Source organism: Schistocerca cancellata, chromosome 1 (assembly GCF_023864275.1).
Source record: "Schistocerca cancellata isolate TAMUIC-IGC-003103 chromosome 1, iqSchCanc2.1, whole genome shotgun sequence".
Taxonomy (NCBI): domain Eukaryota; kingdom Metazoa; phylum Arthropoda; class Insecta; order Orthoptera; family Acrididae; genus Schistocerca; species Schistocerca cancellata.
Genome location: NC_064626.1, coordinates 554117725 through 554143920, shown reverse-complemented (window position 1 = coordinate 554143920; position 26196 = coordinate 554117725). Strand labels below are relative to the sequence as shown.

The 26196-nt window shown below is 41.8% G+C and overlaps 1 protein-coding gene across 9 annotated transcripts in view; it reads left to right on the top strand.

Moving 5' to 3' along the window:
- The window catches only part of LOC126180425 (uncharacterized protein DDB_G0283697-like), a 221079-nt gene that overhangs the window by 22905 nt on the left and 171978 nt on the right, over nt 1-26196 (top strand). For 8 of the 9 annotated variants that reach the window (XM_049924694.1, XM_049924692.1, XM_049924696.1 and 5 more), the window contains exon 2: nt 14120-14290. In XM_049924694.1, the coding sequence (XP_049780651.1) occupies nt 14120-14290 (171 nt within the window). The remainder of the gene's footprint in view (nt 1-14119; nt 14291-26196) is intronic. The other variant, XM_049924693.1, reaches the window with a different exon arrangement.

Below are 26196 nucleotides of genomic sequence, written 5' to 3'. Positions count from 1 at the left end.
GTACCATCATCATCACACAGTTGTAACTCACAGTGATTACAAATTGCTGATGTTTGTCAAGAATATCGGAAAGCGCCTCATGAATGTGAAGTTCCATTTGCATTACGCCTAGGATGGAGAGAATCCTAAATTACAGAAATAGGTCACCCAGCGAAGAGAAGAGTCTGCATATTGTCTAGAGTTCTTGCAGTTTGATATTAATGCAGTTCCAGATGGTTTCACACTAACGGGTTCTTTTGGCTATCGGAATACCCATATTGGAATTATTAAAGTGTAATTGCTAGAATGCTCAACTACATTAATAACACCTCATTCTGTATTGAATACGACTTGGAAAGCGATGTTAATTTGATGTTTCTGTCCATCTCCTGACGTCTTACTGAATGAAGTCTGAAGTACAAGCACAGTTGTTGCCTGCTGCATGGATTCTGTGAAGTGTTGTGGCAGCTGGCAGTCATTACTGAATACAGACATGTGCAAATATCCTCACTGCTCTAGGGGAACTCGTCTTTGTTGCATTTTTTCCATACCGTAATTAGCACAATAACATAAGGCTTATTCTGCTGAATAACTTGATTCCCACAAGTCCTTAAATAAGAATCTCCGAGCGGGAGTAACGCATGAAAGGAAACAGACTGTTGGACAAAAGAATGGACAAGCCCCTGATTTTTACGTGTTCGATAACGCCTACGATAAGCATCTGGTGTTGTGTTATGCTTCAGAACCCTAAACTATTTATTTTTTTCCCTCATACTAAAACAAAAGTTATGATATGAGAAGAGGAAATGACTTACATGCTTCTCAGGAACTAAAGTTTTTCGTGTTTATTTTCTCACTTCATACTAAAACAAGGGTGTTGATATGAGAAGAGGAAATGAAATATATGCTCCCAAGACATAATATTTCCATGTGTGCTACTACTGCGTACAAGAAAGCCCTGCAGTTAATTTTTGTATGTTGGATAAATTTTGATATCACCTCATATTCCTTTGTGAGAAGGTTCCTATTTTCTTGGAATTCAAATAGAGTGGACATTTCATCACTGGTTAATATTCTGATGACCAATGACATGATACCCATTGCAATTGCTCAATGGCACCTGTGAGTAGAGTCTCACGTTGGTTACTATAAGAACACGCATGCAGTGATGTCCGCTCACTGCAGTCAGAGCCGAGGTGATTCTGTTCATGGCGAAGCGCCTGCTGCAGTGTCCACGCTCAGCCAACATAAACAAATTGCGGCAGCATTGGATACTGCTAATTGCTGCACTTGTTGCGAGTCTTGACAACAAGAGCGCACTGTCTCTGCTAACGATACTATGCAGTTAATACATCTTACTTAATCAACGTGATATGCAGGATGTGGGTTGGGTAAAAATTCGGTTTGTAACTTCCCATCGCATTAAAACACTTTACAGTCATATTTGATGCAATATTTATTGTTGGTTCTCTCTCTAATGTTAATAGTATTGATTCAGATTGTGCATGAACATGAAAAAAAAAAAAAACACACACACACACACACACACACACACACACACACACACACACACACACACACACACACACAGAGAGAGAGAGAGAGAGAGAGAGAGAGAGAGAGAGAGAGAGAGAGAGAGTCATTGATTCCAGTGAGGGTGACGAATACTGTGTGTTGAACACCACATGCACCAATCAATTCCTCGGTTGGAGTAGAGTGGGTGAGATTTTTCAATACTTTGCATTGCAAGAATTGTAAGGAGGAGACTGAAAGTAAATGGACTTGTATGCTAAAGAAAATAAATGGCTCTGAGCACTATGGGACTTAACTTCTGAGGTCATCAGTCCCCTAGGACTTAGAACTACTTAAACCTAACCAACCTAAGGACATCACACACATCCATGCCCGAGGCAGGATTCGAACCTGCGACCTTAGCAGTCCCGCGGTTCCAGACTGAAGCGCCTAGAATCGCATGGCCACTGCGGCCAGCTTATGCTAAAGAGCTGTGACAAAGCAAAGCTTGACCGATTATCAGATAATTGTCTACATGGGTTTTGTGGACGAGTATACTTTTAGTAACCAACCCACCCACCATCATTATGTAAGATTTCTCGAAGGCGTAGGGGTATTGATTTCATTAAGTTGTGATAGTGTAGCATGATGGTTTGCTTCCCACTATACGTTTTCTATATTCGTCCAAAGGTCGCTTGCATTTGTAGGTCCACATGGCAATGACCTTGTTACCTCCGCCCACATATTCTCTATCTGGTTGATGTTTGGTGATCGTGGGACAAACGGTAACAGCTTTATCCTCTCTTGGCCCTGAAACCAATCTTGCACTGCTTTGCTATGATGGATGGGGCTCTGCTCCTGTAAATAAACTGTTATCTCGTTACTTCATATATTTATATTTAAATAGTGTATTTGTAATAAGCACATTGCATTATTATTTTCCATAGTGTTTAAGAATTCAAGCCCTGTCATAGTTAAGTGATCTAGATTCAACAGTCCGATTAAGAATGTTGTTTACCCAGTCTATCATATGATGAGAGCCGTAGTCGGGTATCCACATTAAGACTGACTGGCTGAATCAATTAGAATGATCTGGTATCGAAATGAAATTACAGAAATCGGATAATTTGAACATCTGTATTGCAACAATGCTGCGCACATTAATTCCTTTGATGGAGTAACAGGAAGCAACTGTCTAAGAAAAAGTGAGAAATATGTCCACTAGCAGCAATGTAACGTAATTATAACCCATGTTTATGTGATGGAAATACTGAATCGAACAGTACACATCTATTTCAGCGGTGGGAAGATACACCATATCGGATTTGCTGATGACATGATGATGATCCCGTGTGGCGGATAGGGGAAAGCCTACCACATATGGGTGGTACCGAGGAAATCAAATACTTGGGGTGAACCAAATACTATCACAATCCTAAATGGTTACTCAATCCGTTGAACCCAAAATCCAGACACGTCATAGTGAAAATCACCGCTACTCTGGTCACCATCTGTTAGCTCAATGAGCTCGGCTGAAAATATTTGCTTCCAAAGGCTTCAACACCCTCTAGTCCTGTCCGGTCCTGTCCAAACCAATGAAGCACAAGCAAACATGAACTGTGTAAGCGATGTCAACTTTACCCCAGGTGGTACACAATCCGCCCGTCGACAGGCGGCAGCTGGATTTTGGATTCGGGGAGTCCACGCTAGCACGGCAGAGGATATCGAAGATCTCTGGTAAATTTCTTTACAAGCAGAAAACATGCATTTGAAAACTAAACATCGATACTTTGATCCAAACACAAAAACTAAATAATTTCACATAAGAAATCGCCCGACAAAAAATTCTCATCCTTGCTCTTCAAGAACCACGACTAACTGACAATGAAACCTTGCATTACGAAAACCACTGCATCTTCAAGAGCAAAATACAACAAAAGGTAGCGAAAGGCGCAACAATCTTCGACATGGCATTTCTCAAACACTGATCTATCATCACCTCTGTCAAAGAAATCACACCCATCAACAATTGACTTATGACTATGCTCATTCAGAGCCCCAGTAAAAAATATCCACTCATCAATGCACATGCCCCCGCTAACATCGAAAATAATAAAAACACCGAAAATGGCGAAAAATTCTGGAACACATTCAAAAAAACTATGAGCAAAATTCACCAAGATGACGTGAAAATACTAATGGGAGACTTGAACTCTCTATTTGGGACAGAAAAAACCTATAGAAAAACCATTGGTACAAGTTCAACACATCGAAACACTTACACCAACGGCACACGTCTGACTTACATTTGCCAACAATTTAACCTCAAAAGGATGTCTACCCACTTTATGAAAAAAAAAAAAAAAAAAAAAAAAAAAAAAAAAAAAAAAAAAAAAAAAAAAAACAGTTCCCAGGTAACATGCTTGGCTACCAGGTGCAAACTGCTTTCGTTCGCCTTTCGAGACTCGCTGAAAACCAGATTTTTAATTTTTTTGTAGCAGAGCTACAAGCAGGTAGGTAAAAACTCAATGAGGGAATCTTAAGACAACGCTCGAGCAAAATTCGTCTTGCTGCTTTCAGTAACCCTTAAGTGTCAGAGCGAAAACCTTACTGTACTGCAAAATTCATAATGCCACTTTTGTTTTCTGCCGACATATTTTTTGTTGTTGTGAATACATAATTTTATCTATGAACTGCCACATTTTCGTAATACTTGCGAATGACGCAGGAAATGAAGTAAATACAGATCTTTTCGAAGTCAAAAGTCGGTAATATACTACTAATTCGTTTTAAAATACACTCAGTCGTCTTACAGATACTCATTGCTTTATTAAGGGGCTCTGGAAAGGCCCAAAATCATGAAAAGTTCAATTTTTACTTTTTTGCGTTTTTTGAATCTGCAGACTATTACCTTTTAATAGATATATAATTTATTCAATTCCGAAGACTACAACTATTTTTAAATTTTTTTTTTTTTTTTGAAATGTGTTCTACATGGGTGTGACCCACTGTGGCGCTGTTAAACTGCTGTCAAATGGTGTTATTATTAACGTCCGTGTTCATGAGGTACATTTTAGGGATGTGAGATAAAGTATGTGTTGTGGCTAACCTGTGATGGTTCAATATATATCGCTGGTGTGATTGTCGATTGTTTCATGTTTATTTACTCTGTCGTTATCTCGAAAATATTCGTAATTAATTCTGTTTCTTGAGTCTCTGTTTTGTTGAAGTATAATAATGAGTAAAAGTAAAGTTATTAGAAATCCTCTGAAGGCTTTTAAGAAAAGGAGAAATGTTGGAAAGCCAAAGGTATGTGTTATTACTGTAAATAATAACATTCTAACATGGTACGAGCGATGCTTGCTTTAGACAAGGAACGCCTTCGGGCTGCAGACAGGGCTGTAAAGAGTCTAGAAATACAAGCAAGAGTAAACAGGAGGAGGAACAAGAGGAAGCTGGAGGAGGAGTTTGCAGAGGATGAAGATAATCCATCCTATGGACCTGGAATGCACTAAAAAGTTAATCCAATCTTTGTCGCTCGATTCCCAAAACTTTTATTTTCTCATACTAATTACATGTTTTCTAAGGATCTTCCAAACATATTTGTTTCAAACTTTCAGTAAATGTTACACAGTACCTTCTGCATAATTTAACACATCCTTTTTCGAAAAAACTGTATATTTTTGAATATATAAATAAAAAATTGCAAAAAAATGTTGTGAATTTTCATTACAATTGAAAAAAATCATCTTTAATAACTGAACTAAAATTTTGTAAAATCCCTGTGTTAAGTTGTAGCCCATATTCCAATAAATAATCTGTAAAAAGTTCAACTTTCTACCTCAAATACTTTGTGAGGAAAGATGTAATTTATAAGCGTTATTTTAACATTGCAAGTATAGGGCGTTCCGGAGCCCCTTAAGATAGACTGCCATCGTGATTTTTCTGTAGTAAGCTGAATTTAATTTGTATTAGTATAGTAAATATTTTAATTGCGTTTTTCATTAGTTTACTGAACGGAACAGTAATCATCAAGGAGAAATTAATCAGCAGCAGAATTTTCTTTCACCATATCTAAAACAATCTGACAATGCTAAAGTAGTTTACAAATTCTATGCCCGTATAAACCTACTGGTTCTAACGACGTCAGTAAACCAGTGTAGTTTTAAGGGTATTTTCATCTAGAAATGAATTGCCTTGACAGTTGATCGATCAAGAGCGGGAAAGGTAAAATTTTACATGTATATGACGAGAGAGACAAGTGCTTGAGAGAGGACTTCCCTATCAATACAAGTGCCTGAGAGACGACTTTCCTATCAATCTCCCGGATAGTTTTGTTTCTCAAATCAATAGATTGCGTTATCATGCAGTAGCACAGGTGTTGTAGTTTTGTTGCTCGATTTTCTTACACTGCGACCGAAAGGTGTCAACTGTTCGTAAATTGTTACCATTTTTAAAGCTGTAGAACATGACACAAAACCCATTGTTTTTCTCGTCGATTACTTGCAAACAAGGGCCCACCAAGGTGAATGATTGCACGGTGTGATTACTTGTACCTTAACCTACATCACCGTGTAGATTGTTTAAAAAGTTGATATCACTGCTGGGGACCTCTCCTTGTGAGAATGGCTGTGTTATCAGCGAATTTTATCATTGATATCCTTCAACTGTTATGTTGCCACCAACGCACATCTCGCTTCAAGACTGTGAAGACAGGATAAGAGAAGTTGGAGTTTGTAACAGCATATCGAATGCCGTTATTCTCTCGCTCCATTTATGAGTGGCCAAGAAAGGAAATGACTTAATGGTGCAAAGCACTGTCGATCATGCTTGTGCCAGCCAGTGTGGCCGAGTGTTTCTAGGCGCTTCAGTCTGGAACCGTGCTACCGCTACGGTCGCAGGTTTGAATCCTGCCTTGGGCATGGATGTGTGTGATGTCCTTAGGTTTGTTAGGTTTAAGTAGTTCTAAGTTCTAGGGGACTGATGACCTCAGATGTTAAGTCTCATAGTGCTCGGAGCCATTTGAACCGATCATGTTTGTAATGTATGTACAGGGATGTAGATCTGGTTTGTTTGAGCCACTGACACTAGTTTTACTTGCATGTTGTGTGAATGAGTAGAATTTCTGTAGTAAGGTCCTCTCCAATTGCATTGTTTTACGTAGCAGGAGACCCACTCTGTAAGTTTTAAGGCAGTTGCACAAACTCTTGCTTTTTCAAAATCTTACACCTTTTCTCAATTGACATGGCTTAAATTTGTGTGCAAATAACTGACTAAAGAAGTTATGTGTGTTATGGCTGTGCCCTCTTGTAATGTTTTGTTTGCTAGGTGGATGCGGAAGGGTGGTGTGACAGGTGGGTGGCCAGTTTCATCTCACTACAAAACAAAATGCACATGTGGAAAAAATACATTTCATTACAGGAACTACTTGAGTACTTAACTTCAGTGATGTCCAGTCTGAAGTTCTGTGGTTAAGAGCAATCAAATAAAATGTACTAATGCTTGAATCTTGTCTGTGTCCATATCACAACTACGTCCAATGACTGATGTTCCCTCACATCTTGCTAAGGTGCAAGGCGACAATTATCACTGCGAAACACTAGAGCACAGTGTGACATATTGAGGTGCCCCTCCTCCCCCCCCCCCCTTTCCAAAATGCCACACCGTTGTCATGTATTGCAGATGTGAATGACAAAGGGGGGAGGCAAGAAGCTGCACATAGATACGATTCGGGAGCCGTAGCTGTGGAGGAAGGTGTACTCCCAGCCGTACCCTGCCATCTGGCTTGCAAGAGCAGAGGAACATCTTCTGGAAAACACTGCTCAGGATACACATCCAGTCCTGAGGATGTTTCCTGGGGCGATGACGACGCCAACAATGGCAGGTCCAGATCCACCAGGTCAAAGAGCGGTGATGATGTAGGGGAGGGTGTGATAACCATTGGCTCATCCTGGGGTGCCTTGACTTCATCAGCAGGCAGCTACATAGGCTGCATGGCCCTGTGAGGCCATGAATTGGGGAGGGGGGGAAGAAAAGCAGTAGACTCACAAGGCAGATGACAAATGCGAATTTGACCAGAAGGCTTGGGCATCAAAACCAATGGACTTCCCCACTGACTAGCTTGTGTTGGAGCAATCACACCATTATCTTGCAATTCTTTTAATTCATTGGCTCCTTTGTCTCATAAAGCAATGGAAACAGGCTGAGCCCAGAAAAAACTTTGCTGTGCATATCTTTCAGGGTAATGTGTGCTACAAAATTATGTTTTTCCAAGTCAATCAGAAAAGAGTTCAGGAAATTATTGAAGCAAACAAGCTACTCTGCCCTTTTGATTAAAAGCAGTAACTGAAAGTATGTTGTCTTGGATGCTAAGGCCAAACAAGTCAAATGAATCAAAGCCAAAAATATTTTCACTGTCTCGTGATTGCAACACAGTGAATTTCACTGTCCTAGCGTGAAATTTGTAAGTTTGCATGCAAACTACACCGTCCGAGTACTGGAATTTCCTGTCCCTTTTATGCAGTGAGGTGCATGCTAGATTTTGACAGGTGAGATCAACCTATCTCTTTGTAAGTGGCATGATTAAGCAAAGTTACAGAAACACATGTGTCCGATTAAAAGTCAAAAAGATGGCCAGCAATTTACGGTGTTACAAATAGTTTGTTGGAAAGGCGTTGCACTGCACTGGGCGAGATTTTGAAAACATTGCAGTCACAGAATGTGCATGAGACCTGTTGTTGCAAGAACGGACAGAATTGGCATTCTTTTGCCATTGCAAGCAAACTGCCTGGACATGGCCTTGCTTTCCACATGAGTCACATGTTGCGTTCCACTATGGACAGTCGTGCCACTTATGGCGAGCAAAACAGCAAGGGCAAGACTTAGTAGATATACAGGCCTGGCTACTTGTTTACTAGGTTGTCTGCACACTCGTGGTGACTGAGTGGGGCAGTCAGGGGCAAGAGGTGACTTGACCCGACAAATCGGGACCTGGTCAAATTCATCAGTGGCTATGGTGTTGGAATCAAATTGTTGTAATATTTGCAACACTTGTTGGGGCGAAAGATCTGAGAATTTGGGAATCGTCTCTAATTCTGCCATCAGGGACATTGTAACTGATCATCATGTCACTGTAAAAGTTGCCACAACTACACTTGAATTTATGCTTCCTAGTTGTAAATTAGTTTACCATTGAACGGTATATCTGTACCAGCTTTTTGTTAAGGCTGCTGCGACCTGAATCTGCTGTTCGTAATACTGACGTAATGCACCTACTAGTTCTTCATAGGAGAGTGCGTCGGGAGAGGGCATAGGGAAGAGTTTTTGAATTAAGTGAACGGACAGGAAATAATGAGATTTCACAGTACCTTGATTTCAATGGACTTGACAGTGGGCCTGGAACTGGTCGAGATATTAATGCCATTCCTCTTTTTTTCCATCAAAGTACCAAAATGAGGAGATGTTGTTTAGTGGCACTTGTTAGATCGGTTGGTTGGTTGGTTGGGCAGGCGACACAGCTTTTGCGGCAACCAATTTTTGTACAGTAGACAGCAATATGGCAATTTGCTGGTTCTGAAACTGAAAAATCTGAGTTCCAGAGCAAGAGCAGTCTGTGGCTGAGGTGGAGGAGGAGGGGGTGGGGTAGCCATTCTAATGCTAACAAATCACAGCAAAATATGAAAAGAGAAATAGAAAAACAATGTGAAATGCTTCCAGTAAGAGAACTAGATTAGTTTTGCAGCTCCCCTCGTGTAATACATGCAACAACAAGAACAAATCAGCAAATAAGTCACTTTAATGACAGCTCTCCTGCAGCAAACTAGAATACAGGTAAAGCAAACAAAACTTGTTGATCAGACTTGCCACCACATTTTGTGGCTGTGCCCTCTTGTAATAATTTTGTGGTTCTTGGCTGGGTGAGGAGAGGATGGTATGATAGGTGGGTGGCTGATTTCCTCTCACACAACACAAAATGCACACGTGGTTAAAATACTCTTTATTGCAGGAAACAATTGAGTACTTAACTTCAGTGATGCCAAGTCTGAAGTTCTGTGGTTAAGAACAATCAAATAACATGTACTAATTTTGAATCTTGTCCGTATTCTTATGACAACTATATACAATGACTAATGTTCCCTCACAACCTGCTACGGTTTGAGGCAATGACTATCATTGTGGAAGATTAGAGCACAATGCAGTGTATTCAGGTGCAGTGCAAACTGAGTCCCAATGCGATGTGCTGAGATTGAGCAGCTCGGTTGACGGTGGCAGGCTATATCCATGCTGCCCAGGTGGCATTTTCAGTGCGTAGCCTGTGGGCAGGCAGTGGTCTCCCCTTGCCATTGGCGCACTCAGTTCAGCGCCTGCTATACAATGTTCCCTATTGCCAACTGGTGTGCTGGTGAAGGTGTATGCCAGCACAATATGTTTTTTGAGAAAATAAAGCAAGCACTTGATGACAATGCAGGGCTGTGAATTGATTACAAAAAGTCAGTAGAATCAGATCTTGTCAGTAAGTGCTTATGTTTTGGTTGCCTTGTGAGCAAAAAAATTGTTTTGCTGGAACAAGATCCCATCTATATCTTCCATCATCCGCTGCTGCCAAAATTACTTTGTGGAAACTTTTCAGGACAGTATCAAACATATCAGCCCATACTTATTGTTGTATTCTCTTGAAGAGTGATTGAGACAACGTATCCATTTACAGTGAAATTTGATATTGTCAAATTGAAGCACATGATCTATTTGAAAAAGTACTCCTTTATTCACAATTGCTTTGATTGCTTTTGGTGTCTCCCTGGATTAGTGACAACCAAAGTGAGCATTGAAACAGTCTCCTCAAGAAAGGAAGATGACACCCTCCAGGAACATGGAAAGAATGTGCCTGGGACAGTGGTGGGCAAAGGCTTCCTAAGAGACTGATTAGAAAATAGTACATGAAGTTTAGGAATGTTGCAACATATGGCTTCCCAACGTTTCTGATATAATGATGAGAAATGATCTGCATTTACTGGCAAAGAGACTTGCTAAACATATTTCGTTTGGGGTTGAAGCTGGAACTAAGATAGTTACACCCAAAACCAATAACATGCTGTTATATTTGTTTGCAGTTATTCACACAAATAATCCAATAATAATTAGTCTACTAAAACATAGTTGTGATAAATCCTAAACCCATGTAATCTTTATTTACTTATTTGTTTTTCTAGTATTTAACATATTACTCGCTCATGTATAGTTTATTTTGTAGGAGTGAGGTGTACTGTTTGTTACTTGAAGGTGATACCTGACATTTAATACACAGTATTTTGCTCCGTCTTTCTGTTATTTTCACATATTTAAGGAGACAAGGTGCTGAGGAAGGTAACAGTTTAGTGGTGTCAGGAAATCTGAAAAAGATAGTAAAAACCAGTAAAACAAACCTCACCACAGAATTGGTTTGAGTACTGCAGTGCTTCACTAGTATGATCTTATTAGATGCTTTTGCCTTCCTTCTCCTACTTTTGAACTAGCTTACTCAGCCATTAATGGGAGAACATACAGTTGAATGTGGCCTCCAAACCCTGGTGCATCATGGCATTTTGCATGTTGACAAATCACTGCCTGACCTGGAGGATGCAATAAATTACAGAAAAATCGTAGTACTGAGCATTGAACCCAATACTTTCGGATTTGTACTGTGGCACTTTTATTGACAAAGCCACCTTGTTCCCATGAGAAGTAATTGCAAGATAATAATTTTGTTATACTGCCAATAAGGAATCATTCATGCTGTGGTGGTTCAAAATTAATAATACTTATTTATGCTGTAGATAGTTTTGAAATGAGGTGGTGTTCAGTAATCATCCTGACGCACAGAAGTTTGCAGTGGAGGAGTATGTTGGTCATTAAAGGTGGCATTTACGTGTATAGCTATGCTCACATTGATTGATTGAAAGATACGGTAAAATTAAAAGGAATTCCGATTCAAAGAGAAGAGCTCTAATTTCTTCTTTTAAAGTAAATAACTGTTGTTCATCATTTATTGTTAGCTTAATATTTACATGAGCACTTTCGTATTTATTATAGAAAAACAGTGTTTTATGAATGCAAGAACAGACTCTGTTAACAAGGAACAGTCCAACTTACCATGCAGCTAAATAGAATCTTCAGCCCTTGAATTGAGACCAACACACTTCATAATAACATAACAGCTTTCTAAATCTCCTTAGGTGTTGTATTTTTAAAGCTAATGTCTGTTGGTGTAAACAGCATCTGTTGGAGCAAATCTAATGCAACTGTATTTTGTTGTTCATCAGTAGGTCTAATGTTTGATGCAACTGTGACCAAGTAATAAATGAAGTTGATGGCCAAGCTATAAAATGGAATCTCAATTTTATTCACTTCATAATTTTTATTTGTTTGTTTCTTTGTTCGTTTGTAATGCTACAGATGATCTTTACTTTATTCTTGTTGTATTTTACTGTTTGTGCATAGTTTCTGTTGCGCTTTATTGAAAATAGATGGTATGTTTTTATAATTTTTTATCTCTGGAGTAATTCATCTCCTCTCAATTGGGCAAAGTTTCTCTATAGTATAAGATACTGTAATTCCACATGGTACCCATTCCTTGCCCCTGTTCATGTTTAATTTTACTCTGTTTTATTTTAGGGAAACAATTTAAAAAAACTAAAGGAGTGTGTTTAAGAAAGACTTCAATGTTTCACCAGAAGATCTATGTTCTTCCACTACACTTCTCTAAACACCATATTCTGTGTTCTCGTTATCCACTTATTATTATTATTATTATTATTATTATTATTATTATTATTATTATTATTATTATTAAAGATATACCACATGAACCTAGCCACTCACCTGGTTTCAATATCGACATTGATCACTGTGGTCAACTAAGCCATTTCCTGTTTCTATTAGATAAAAGTCATGAAAATATTTAGTTGGAGAACAAGTTGTTAATGACTGTTGCTCGATCACCATCAGTCCTTGTTGGGAACTGTACTGGAGTGGGGTTGAGGATGGGATGGGGCTGCAAACTGGACTTAAACCAGTCTGCAGATTTGCCATTTTACTGTATAATCATTAGACTTGAGTAGATCCCAAGACACCATGAAAACATGTACCCTCAGTTATGTAAACCAATTTTGTTGAAATAAATGCGAGAACATTTGTGTAATGATCATAGTTTCATTTATGTTTGTAAGTGGCTGCTTGGAGACAGTGTGGCAAGTTTAGAACTTGTCATTTGGTCTTTTTTTCCATGACCATATCAACTGAGTAATGCTAATTGCCAGTAAATTAGCACATTCCACAAATGTTCTCGCATTTATTTCGACAATATTGGTTTATGTAACCAAAGATACATGTTTTGATAATGACTTGGGCTCTACTCAAGTCTAATGATTTATAATACTTGTAACACTTGAAAAATGCCTAAGGCTGAAATCTAGATTGTGAAATAAACTCTGTTATACAGCCAAATGGTGGTTATATCTTTCAGAAAGTAAATATGTTTCTTGGTGGTCACAGGATTTGAAGTTCCTAGCCCTATCAGTAGACTGCAGACTGTGCTGAGATACATTAGTAGATAGTGAACATGTGATAAACGACACTGCGTAAGTCTGTTAACAAATGGTGTATTAACAACATTGTTTGAAATTGTCTATAGTGGACTATGCTTACATTTGGTGGAGTTATGGTCTGATTGTATTAAATATTACAAATGGATTTCATATGAAATTTACTATTTCCCTTACAAGTGTAACTCTGTCAGTTATTCAGTGCTATTGTATCCAATACAAAATATGGGGTGGCATGGGTTGATGGGTCAGTAACCTCCAAGAATGGTGTAGGAAGCATTATAGTTACATCAGTTGAAAGTATAAGGATACTGTATCAAGCTCTTAAGAGCAAATGTGGAAAACTGTTGTTTAATATAAATATTTGGTAAGCTTATCCATTTGTGACTTCACTGTGTTATTTATGAATTACGATAAACACAATTCCATCTCTGCTAATTTGTCCTTTTTTTAACTACTGCCAGTCTTGGAGAATCTCCAGGCATTTTAATGTGAATAATAACTATTACATGACAAAAGGATAAGCTGCCAGACTACAATTTAGTTGAGTGGTTTGATTTTGGGAGGCAATAAGGCAAGCTGCACTGTGTGTGCAGTGTATCGGCTTTGATACTGAGCTTCATGGTTCAGTGATTGAATAAAATTGGAGGCTTCTGGCTTATCCTCCCCTGTGTGGTTGCAAAGCTCTGCATTACAGTGACTGAAGATGTCAGATTAATGTTTCAAGAGCTGTAATGGACCCTGTAGCAGAGGCGGAATTGTATTTACTGTAAATATTTTGAATATCCATGCTTAGAGAATTGGATAATTTCCTTTGTGGATGAACATGTATGTAAAAAGTAGGAAGAGGCTGCTGCGATTCCCATGAAGTGCGTTCCATTTTGTTTCTATGCCAGCTTTAATTTGATGGACACACTCTAATAAGAAATGTTTCTTAAAATCCACTGAAAGTAGATCTGAAAACAGAATTTGAGGAGAATTTCTCATACAGTTTCCCCTGCACTGCTCTCTATTCATAGAATTAGAGCAATGTCTTTGTTTTGTTCCAGAAGATTCTGAAGAAATACCAACAAGCTTTTCTAGTGATGAGCAGCTGCATGTCCACAAAGATGCCAGCACAGGAGGAAATATTTGTGCCAAGATACTTTTCTTCCTTCTTTCCTCTGTGTTACTTGTCATGATTGGATTGGTGGTGTTCGAGTACCGTGGATCTGCTGATGGTATGTTTTATGCTTTTGAGAAAGCAGTAATGTAAACTGTTATCTGTATCAGATATCTATAGCTGATAGCACTGAATGTACGAGATGTGACAATAAAGTAATGAGACTGATATGAAGGGGAAAAAAAATAATGTTGCTTACCGTTTTAGTCAAGTTTAGTGTTGTCTCCTTCAAAGTAGTTCCCTTCTGATTGTACACACTTTTTCCAGCACTTCTGCCATTGCTGGTAACATTTCTGGAACTCATCTTCTGTAATATCCTCCAAGACCTCCATCACAGCTTTTTGGACATCTTGTGTTGTTTCAAAATGGTGTCCCTTGACTGCCGTTTTGACTCTTGGTTATAGAAAAAAGTCACACGGAGCGATATCTGGTGAATAAAGTGGCTGTGGTAGAACTGAAATTTGTTTTGAGGTTAAAAATTATTGTACTGACAGAACAGTATGGGATGACGCATTATCATGATGCAAAATCCAATTATCAGCAATGTTGGCCCAGACATGAAGAACTCTTTGTACTCTTTGTAGTAATATTGGTTAACTGTTCGTCCAGGAGGCACCCACGCTTTATGAACAATTCCCTTGGAATCAAAGAAGCACATAAGCATGCATGGTCGTCCACTGCGATCTTCATCTTCAACATTCGTTCTGCCTTCACTAAACATTTTATGCCAATGAAAACCTTGAGCTGTTGACATAACCTCCTCTCAAAAACCTTCTGAAGCTTACACTAAGTTGTTATGTTTTCACCCAATTTAATGCAAAAAGAAATGGCATACCGTTGCGCAATATTATGCATTTCCATTTCCGTGACGAGAGACACAAACACGTGTTAACTTATTTCAGGACAACTTACGACTGAGCAGTTGCATCGATGTGCCGCTTGGACTAGAAGCAACTTATAGACCAAGGTTAAAGATATTGTGCCTATGCAAGCCTGCAGGGTTGCCAAATCTTGCAAAGAAAATCAGTCTCGTTACTTATTGTCGCACCTTGTATATCATTTTGAATCGTATGCTTATTTTTGAAAATAAATGCTTTTTATGTTATGTTCTGCCTACTCGTCTAATGTAGAGTACCTAGGAAACCTGCTTTCTTGGATCGCTGGACAACAATTCAAGCAAATCATATTAATGAATTTTTATTACGATAAGATAATTGTCAACACTTAACTTTCATGAAATACAGTAAGCAATGGGTGGCAGACAAATAAGCAGTCTCTTCAGTGTATACAATTTGTAACACAACTGAAACGATATAGTTCGTAAGTCCTGCTGTAGTGTTTATAGGATAGCTTGTCTTCAACTGGGCCACGGCCAGGCGCTGTGGCACTAATGTCCTCTTCATGCAGAGGGCGCTAATGTCTCATTGCCGACCTAGAGAGGGCTTGGTCAGCGGACTATTGACTGACGTCATCTCACTGCCTTCTCTGCTCTGATGTTCTTGGCCACTGTGCTGCCACTTGACTTTACGCTGGAACATTTTCTAAGTATCAGAATGTAGCTGAAGTGCCATCATTGACACAAAGCAGTAGATGGTATTTTAGATTCTTCATTTTATAAAAATCTCCTATCATTCTTGTATTGAGAAACACAAGTAAAACTAGGCTTCATTGTGTTGAAACATTGAAAAGCTTTTATTATTTAGCACAAGCAGCTGACTTCACGTAGTTTCCAGATGTGGTGAAGATATTCTTGTTTTATAATTTGCTGTTTAAGTGACAGGTTGTGGATGTTTCTGAAAAACATGAGATTAAGTCTTTCTAGTGTTAAAATGAGTTTGCTCCCTCCCTCCATCCCTATCTCCCCCACCCCCATCTCCCTGTTGCGTGGGGCAGAGGGTGTATCTCCAATCAGTTGTCCCAGTAGCCTCAAGGTTGTTGGAGACAGGGAGACTGTCACTATCGTGAGCTTAAGCAAGAAAAGTCCGGCAATCTTCGGATCAGCATAGGGCAAATGGGGAAAGGGACTTACGTTGAAGTGACCAAAATTTCACTTAACAAAAGAGCTACAGAATAAGCAGTTTATGATTTTCGGACCGAAGATGAGTAACTATTGTATCACATTTTGCATGGTATCAGTGTAGATGTGAAAGGGATCACATAATGTAGCTTTCTGTTAACAGTTACAGAGTTAAACTTAATTGTTGGAATTATCATATTTCAAACGAGGAGTAAATTACTCATCAAATTGCAGTTGGGTATCTAATAATAAATAATACATAAAAATCTCTATGGATGCTGTAATTTTATGTCTGTGAAGTGTTGATTGTCATAATCTATTTTTGAGTTGCCAATATTTTTATCTTACATATATGGTTCAAGCTGCTGGAGTTGGCAGTTGTGTGTGTGAGGTGTGATTGCTTGTGAATGAATGATGTGTGTTTCTCTTCTTCTGATGAAGGCTATGGCTGAAATTGTATGTGTAAGTGTTTTTTAATTATGCCTGTCAGCAACATGGTGTTTTACCTTTACGGTAAGTAGAAATCTAACTTTTCTTACAGTGTTTCAATATATCATTGGGAAAGTACCAATGAGGAAGTGTATCTTTTGCAGTGGTGTTTAGCACAGCTCCATGGTGAGAAGTCTAGCTATCAAATTTATAGGGGCTTTCACCTTTCAGCTGTGTAGACTCTTACCTGGTCAGAGCTAGTGTAATTTCCTGTGAAATAACCCAGTCCAGGTGCAGATATCCTCATTGTGTGGGGCTGTACACCCCACTGTTAGATTCCTGATAGTGCTGCTCCTTGCTGGTGCTATTCTGCAAAAGTTTAAGAGTAACATTTGTATTCCACCTACATCTATGATCGCCAATCAATTGTCAGTATGTGGCAGAAGGTGCTTCCCCCCCCCCCCCTCCCCTCCCCCCCAGGGGGTCCACAACTCTCTTGTGGATACGTGCGTAGCGAGCACGGGACCCCGAGCTAATGTGGCCTTCCTTCCTTTCCGGGCTGCATACCTTCCCTTTCCGCATCCTTCCCCATCCCCCATCGTCGCCCCTCCTCCCCTCACCTCTGGCTCTTTCCTTCCCTTTCTCCCCATCTGGGTGTATGGTTTGTGCCTACGTCCGGGGACGGATGCTCATAAATGTAACGCATTCTTCGCCTTCTTTGCTTGTATGTCTTCTTCCTTCCTTTGTCCTTCTCTTTTCCTTACCTCTTCTCCTTACCCTATTCTCTGCTGCGGCGTTTGCGACCTCTCTTCTTTCCTTTCCCTTTCTCTTTCTTCCTCCCTGTGCGTGTCTGAAGGCCGGCCCACGCATTTTTGTGCGTAGCCGGTGACGGGGTAACGGGTAATTCCCCACCCCGGGTAGACAGGTAGGACACGTACATACCCCCTGGTAACGGCCAGGCCCAGGGAGGGGTGATTACCCGAGCTGATACCTTCCGAAAGTGCCGATTGGTCCCTCCGTCCGTTTGTTGGGAGGTGTGACCTGAGGTGTGAACAATCACCTAAGGCGGAAGTGCCATCAGCGAGGGCCCCCACAAGGGAGGAGCGCGCCATCAGAGACGCCGGTAATCATGGGGGATTCTTCCGCAATGGTTTCCTCACCTTCCACTATGTCTGCTCATAAGCGTAAGTTCACTAAGTCTCAGCCACAGACAGTTCTTCCATCGTTGCCACAGTTCCTTGTTGTTTCTCGGTCTGACGAAGGTCACGACTTCTCCACGGTCAACCCTTTCATTATTCAGAAAGGTGTCGACGCAATTGCAGGTCCTGTAAAGTCTTGTTCCAGATTACGGAATGGCACCTTGTTGTTAGAAACAGTCAGTGCCCTCCAGGCACAAAAATTGCTGCTTACTTCACTGCTCCACACCTTCCCTGTCCGGGTTGAAGCGCACCGCACTTTAAATTCCTTGCGTGGAGTCGTATATACACGCTCCCTCGATGGATTGTCTGACAAAGAAATTCAGCACTACCTGTCTGACCAGGGTGTAACGGCTGTTCATAGAGTTATGAAAAGGGTTGACACGAACATCATGCCAACCCGCACTGTCGTCTTGACATTTGACAAAGTTCAACTCCCATCGAAAATCAAAGCAGGCTATGAGATAATTTCCGTTCGCCCTTACGTCCCAAACCCTACGCGTTGTTATCGGTGTCAGCGGTTCAATCACACCAGCCAGTCCTGTTCCAATCCGGCCAAATGTGTTACGTGTGGCAAGGATGCCCATGAGGGTGCTTGTCCACCTCCATCCCCTCGCTGCATCAACTGTATGGGTGACCACGCTGCTTCCTCTCGAGATTGCCCCGTTTTTAAGGATGAAAAGCTCATCCAGGAAATCCGAGTGAAGGAAAAGGTGTCGACCTTTGCTGCTCGAAAATTATTCGCCAGTCGACAACCCACCGTGCCTCAGACAGGAAAATACAGCACTGTCCTTGCTCCTCCTCGGCCAACAAAGGAGGCGGCCACGTAGACTTGCGACCTCACCTTTAGTGCCACGATCGTCAGATCGGTCAGCGCAAAGATCGCCCGTTCAACCTCACCACTTTCGCCTGCCCACTCTATGGCTCACCCTTCATCGGGTTCTGCTAAATCTCGAGCCCAAGTCAGACACCAAGACTTTGAAAAAAGAGCATACTCGTGAAGATTTTTTACGTACCCCAACTTCACAGTTCCTCCTTCATCTAAACATCATATTTCCAGGAAGGCTACAAAGAAACCCAGTTCATCTCCTTCTCCGCCAAGGCGTGTCCCATCTACAGCACCACCTGGCGGAAATCGCCCTCGGCCGTCTTCTGTGTCGCCAAGGCGCAATGTTGGTGGCCGATCAACTGGCTGATCGCTGGTGGCGGGAGCTGCTCCTGAATAACCTATGGATCAGGATCTTCTGCCTTCGGCTGAATGCCATTCCATGCTGTCGGTCGCAAGCTCTGAGCAGTTGTTGAGTTGACAGCACCCTTGGTAACATTCCTCCATTTTCTGTTCACCCTATGTCTATTGTCCACTGGAATATCCGCGGCATTCAAGCCAATCGGGATGAATTGTCTATCCTCTTACGATCCTACTCGCCGGTCATCTTCTGTCTTCAGGAAACAAAGTTGCGTCCCCATGACTGCTTTGTTCTCCCTCATTTTCAATCCGTCCGATATGATCTCCCCTCTGTTGAAGGCACTCCAGCCCATGTAGGACTCATGATTCTTCTCCATGATACTCTCCATTATCACCCAAGCCACTTAAACACTTCCTTCCAAGCTGTCGCCGTCCGTCTTTCCCTTTCTGGATACACGTTCTCTCTTTGTACTGTATACATTCCATCGTCCACACCAATGGCACGAGCTGATCTCCTTCATCTTCTTGGTCAGCTTCCACCCCCCTATTTGCTGGTTGGGGACTTCAATGCCCACCATCCGCTTTGGGGATCTCCACATCCTTGTCCACGTGGCTCACTATTGCTAGACGTTTTCCACCAAGCAGATCCAGTTTGCCTCAACACTGGGGTCCCTACATTTTTGTCTGCCTCCATGACAAATTTATCTCATTTGGACCTTGCGGTCGGTACTGTTCTGCTAGCTCGGCGCTTCGAATGGTTCGCCCTTGATCATACACACTCGAGTGACCACTTTCCATGTGTCCTTAGACTGCAGCCTCAACTGCCGCGACGCTGGAAGTTTGCCCAAGCCGATTGGACACTTTTTTCGTCTCTAGCGACATTCGTTGACCGTCACTTTCCTAGTGTCGACGATGAGGTCACTCATATTACAGACGTTATTCTTACAGCTGCGAACATTCAATACCACGCACCTCCGAATTGTCCCGGCGCCCCCCAGTTCCTTGATGGAACGAGGCATGCCGTGACGCAATACGTGAGCGGCGACGTGCTCTTCGCGTTCTCCGCCACCATCCTACTTTGGCCAGCTGTATCCGCTATAAGCAGTTCCATGCGCGATGCCGTCGTGTCATCTGCGATAGCAAGAAGGCAAGCTAGAAATTCTTTATTAGCTCATTTAACACCTTCACTCCCTCCTTGGAAGTTTGGAGTCGGCTTCGACGGTTCTCAGGCGCGCCTAGTTTCTCCCCGGTCTCTGGGCTCACTGTCGCGCATGATACATTAGTGGACCCCGTCGCAATTTCTAACTCATTGGGTCAGCACTTTGCTGAGATTTTGAGCTCTTCAAATTACCCGCCAGCGTTTCTCCCGAAGAAACGTGCAGCGGAAGTGCAACATCTAGCTTTCTCCTCTCAAAATCGCGAAACTTACAATACTGTTTTCTCCATGCGGGAACTCCAACATGCACTCTCTTCTTCCCGCTCCTCCGCCCCAGGACCGGATGGTATCCACGTCCAAATGTTGCTGCGTTTATCAACACATAGTCTGCGTTACCTCCTTCGCCTTTATAATCGAATTTGGACCGACAGTGCTTTTCCCAGGCGATGGCGGGAAGCTATCGTCATTCCTGTTCCGAAACCTGGAAAGCATCTCCCCTCTAGCTATCGCCCCATTTCTCTCAAGAGTAGTGTCTGTAAGGTTTTGGAGCGTATGGTGAATTACCGTTTAGCTTGGTGGCTGGAATCCCGCAGTCTTTTAACACCTGCCCAATGCGGATTCCGAAAGCATCGTTCTGCAGTTGACCATCTTGTTGCTCTCTCCACTTACATCATGAACAATTTTCTCCGGAAACGCCAAACAGTAGCAATATTTTTTGATCTGGAAAGAGCATACGATACCTGTTGGAGGACAGGCATCCTCCGCACACTGTTCTCTTGGGGCTTTCGAGGTCTGCTGCCCCTTTTTCTTCGCGAATTTATGGCAGAGCGCATATTTAGGGTGCGGGTGAACACACTCTCTCCCGTACTTTCTCCCAAGAAAACGGGGTACCCCAGGGCTTCGTGCTGAGTGTTGTACTGTTTGCCATTGCCATAAATCCAATTATGGATTATCTTCTACAGCTCTCAACGGACCAGCCTTCTTGAAAGACGTCTTCAAGGATGTCTCGATCGCCTCCACTCTTGGAGCGTCGAAACCGGATTCCGTTTTTCTCCCAGTAAGACCGTTTGTGTTAATTTTTGGCGACGTAAGGAGTTTCTTCCACGCTCCTTACATCTAGGACCTGTCAACCTTCCGTTTTCGGACGTCGCTAAATTCTTGGGTCTTATGTTTGACAGAAAACTGTGCTGGTCCTCCCACGTTTCCTATCTTTCGGCTCGCTGTCTGCGATCCCTAAACACCCTCCGTGTCCTGAATGGTACCTCCTGGGGAGCAGACCGAGTGGTCCTTCTCCGCCTCTATCGCGCCTTAGTGCGCTCGAAATTGGACTATGGAAGCATAGTCTACTCCTCTGCTCGGTCGTCTATTCTTTGGCGTCTCGACTCTATCCACCACCGTGGATTACGTTTAGTGTCTGGAGCTTTTTACACCAGCCCTGTGGAAAGCCTTTATGCTGAGACTGCTGAACCTCCGCTGTCCAATCGACGAGCAGTCCTTCTGAGTCGTTATGCTAGCCATCTGTCTTCCATGCCTGCTAATCCGGCCCATGACTTTTTTTCGACGCCTCCTTTGATGTAGGGTACGCAGGCCGCCCCTCCTCCCTACTACCACCGGGAGTCCGCTTCCGTCAACTGCTCCGTTCTCTTTCCTTCCGCTTTCCTAAAACCTTCTTGACAACTTTGGGTACAGCACCGCCTTGGCTCCGTCCCCGGATCTGCCCGCTCCGTGACCTTTGTCGATTTCCCAAGGATGGTACCCCTTCACTTGTTTATCGTCGGGCATTTGCTGCTCTATGTGCACAAATGAAGGAAGCCACATTTATTTACACCGATGGCTCGAAAACATCGTTAGGTGTAGGGAGTGCCTATATTGTTGGCGACACCCCAAATCACTTTCGACTTCCCGACCAGTGTTCGGTTTATACTGCGGAGCTTTATGCCGTTCTCCAGGCTGTCCACTACATCCGCCGCCATCAGCGGATACAGTACGTTATCTGCTCAGATTCTCTCAGCTTTCTCCTCAGTCTCCAAGCTCCTTACCCTGTGCACCGCCTGGTCCACCGGATTCAGGACTGTCTGCACTTGCTCCACCTGGGGGGCGTCTCGGTGGCGTTCCTCTGGCTCCCGGGACACGTTGGTATCTGTGGAAATGAGGCGGCCGATATTGCGGCCAAGGCTGCAGTCTCTCTTCTCCGGCCAGCTATTCAATCGATTCCCGTCGCCGATCTACGGAGCGTTTTATGTCATCGTGTTGTTATTTTATGGCACGCACATTGGTCGACACTTAATAAATTGCGGGACGTGAAAGCTCTTCCTTGTGCTTGGACCTCTTCCTCCCGAACGCGTCGTCGGGAGGAGGTAATTTTAACTAGACTCCGGATAGGGCACTGTCTTTTTAGCCATCGACATCTTTTAAGTGGCGATCCTCCCCCACTCTGTCCCCAGTGCTCTCAGCTGTGGACGGTAAGACACCTTTTAATTGAGTGCCCCTATTTTAATCCGTTACGCTCCCATCTACAGCTGTCACCTGATATATAGTCGATTTTAGCAGATGACACGCGCTCAGCCGATCGCGTTCTCGTGTTTATTAGTGCCAGTGAAATGACGTCAATCATTTGAAGCTTTTTTTGGGGGCAATAAACCCCTTCTGTAGAGGATTTTTAAGCCTTCCTTCTGTTTTTAGTTTCTCCAATTTTATGACTTTCGTTCCCATTGCTGCTGGTTTCCATTTTCGGTTTTTTACTGTTTCTTAAGTCCTGGACCGGGCGCTAATGACCATAGCAGTTTTGCGCCCAAAAAGAGAGAGAGAGAGAGAGAGAGAGAGAGAGAGAGAGAGAGAGAGAGAGAGAAGGTGCTTCCAGTACCACTGTGGTTTATCTCCTTTCCTGTTCCAGTAATGAGTGGTGTATGGGAAGTAACACTTTGTCTTCCTTTGTATAAGTTGGAATTTATCTCATTGTCTCACGGTCATTTTGTGAGACATGTGGGTGGAAGTAAAGTTGCATAAGTCTTCAGGGAACATATTCCAATAATTCAACTGTACACCTCTCCGTGATGTACAGTGTCTCTCTTGTAGTGTCTGCCATTGGGGTTTGACGTACATAAGGGTGACAATTATTGAACTATATGGAGTTACAAACTATGGCATGCATACACTGTATTAAACATGTAAATGTCACTACAGGTATTTGGATTTAGGTTATGACATGTTCGATATCCCTGCCATCATTGGCAATGATTTGGTACAGGTGAATAGCAAAATCCTGCATGACTTGCTGAAGTGTCAGAACATCGATGCTGTTGATGACCTCCTGAATAGCTGTTTTCATCTCAGCAATGGTTTTGACGTTATTGCTGTACACCTTGTCTTTAATATAGCCTACAAAAAGGAGTAGCATGTATTCAGATCTGGAGAATATGGCGGCCAGTCGAGACTCAAGCCACTGGCCTCTGGGTACTGCAAAGCCAGAATGCAGTCCTCAGTGCTCCTCTCCTGCTTCGACGGAGTCGAGCTCCATCTTGTATGAACCACATCTTGTCAAAATCACATCACTTTGGATGTTGTTATTGTTGTGGTATTCAGTCTTGACACTGGTTTGATGTAGCTCTCCATGCTACTCTATCCTGTGCAAGCTTCATCATCTCCCAGTACCTACTGCAACTTACATCCTTCTGAATCTGCTTAGTGTATTCATCTCTTGGTCTCCCTCTACGATTTTTACCCTCGATGCTGCTCTCCAATACTAAATTGGTGATCCCTTGATACCTTAGAACCTGTCCTACCAACTGATCCCTTCTTGTAGTCAAGTTATGCCACAAACTCCCTCTCCCCCCAATTCTATTCAATACCTCCTCATTAGTTACGTGATCTACCCATCCAATCTTCAGCATTCTTCTGTAGCACCACATTTCGAAAGCTTCTATTCGCTTCTTGTTCAAACTATTTATCGTCCATGTTTCACTTCCATACGTGGCTACACTCTGTACAAATACTTTCAGAAACGACTTTCTAATGAGCTCTCAATTGCCAAAAGATTTTGGACTATTCCTCCATTCAGATCTCCAGTAGGGGACTGACAAGGAAGGAGTGACCATGAGAAAAAGAATGAATAACCAACAAAAGGATAACATTCTACTAGTTATGGTGTGGAATGACAGAAATTTGAATGTTGTAGGGAAGCTAGAAAACCAGAAAAGGGAAATGCTAATGCTCAATCTAGATATATTGGGGGTCAGTGAAATGAAATGGAAAGAAGACAAGGATTTCTGGTCAGAAGAGTATAGGGTAGTATCAACAGCAGCAGAAAATGGTATAAAGGGAGTAGGGCAGAGTGAATTACAGTGAACAGTTCAGTGATAGGTTGGCTGTTATCAGAATCGACAACAAACCAACACAGGGCGTATACAACCTGGGAGATCCGGGAAAATCCCGGGAATTTTTTCATCCGGGAGAAAACCGGGAAAAACCTGGGATATTTTTAGAACTCTGGGAATTTTTCATTGTTTGTGTTTTCAGTTAAATTTTTGTAATTTTGACTAGTAAGAACCGATACTCTAACAAAGGATATTACTGTATACCGCTACTGCAGAATAATATTTCAACAATAAAACATGAACGAGAGAAAAAACGAAAATGTGGCTGTTGGCTGTGCAAGCAGTCGCAGCAAGCAGCTAGATGCTACCGGGAAAATGGGGCATCAAATTCATATTCTTGAGGAAAAAAATTTGTTTCACAAAGCACCTAGCATCCAGCGCACGTTTGTCTACCGATTATTCATATGATTATGAAACGCTTCCATGTTGGTTTTTGAACATTTTTGAACACATTTTAAGTTTATTTCTGAATGAACGATAAGTTGACTTTTGAATGCATGCATAGTGTATGTGATGTCTCTATCAGGAGAATCCTTGTCGCATCTAGAAATAAACTTTCCGCAGACAAAAGGGGACGGGGTTATATGAGGTGGGGGAGTAAAGCCGAACAGATGACTGCCAATCGCTGTCTGATTATGTGGTTGATGGGGTTTGCGAATAATCAGCATTGTTATAGTTACTAACAAAATCCATAGATTCAGACTGCCAGAATGGAAATAAACGACTAACAGGTGAGAAAGATTACGTATTGTCTTCTCAGTGTATCCGAGAAAATGAAATTTTGACAAAATTTTTTACCAGATCACTACACTAGTAAGGACCAGTTGTACAGTCCCCGGCTAGCAGACGTGTAAGTTCTATTCTGGAAGTAACACAGAAAATGTGTTGTTCGAACACGTGATAATGCCAAACCGGAAAACAATCGCGGGAAAACTAAACCTGTAATAATGCCAAACCAGAAAATAATTGCGGGAAAACTAAACCTGTGATTCTGACAGAGTTTGTGAAGTTAATCGGCGAGCAATTTTTGACAATGGCAGCAATAGCTACAGAATTGGTGATGACAAGATTGTTAGAACGAGGAAGGAGAACAAACGGGGACATCACACAAATTATGGAAGAATAAGACGATTCCAAATTTATATAAAAATTTCGTAATATTACTTTTCGATCTCGTGCTTGAGAAGCTGGTGCATATGAATGAAATGTGAAACTATTTCCTAACATAAAGCTTTTTGCTTGTAGTAGGCCTAATAGGTATTTGATATTGGTACTTCGTGGATTATATTCTGTCGTGTTATAAAAATGGCCATTTTTGCCAAAACAGTCTCGTTTATTTGGTGTGTTACAAAATTGCTGCCATATTAGAAAGGCCTATTTTGTTTTATATAGCAGACAGTGACAAAACAGATGTAATCAGGTCAAGAAACCACACCAGTCTTGGGTATTATTTGTATTAACACCTTTTTCAGTATTAGATAACGACATTTCGATTTTTCATGTAGCAAAACATTTGACGAACTTTGATGAGGTAATAGATCCTTTCACAGAAAGGAAAGCACGCCATGTAAAGTTATAGCAAGATTAGAGAGAAACAATGCTAGGAG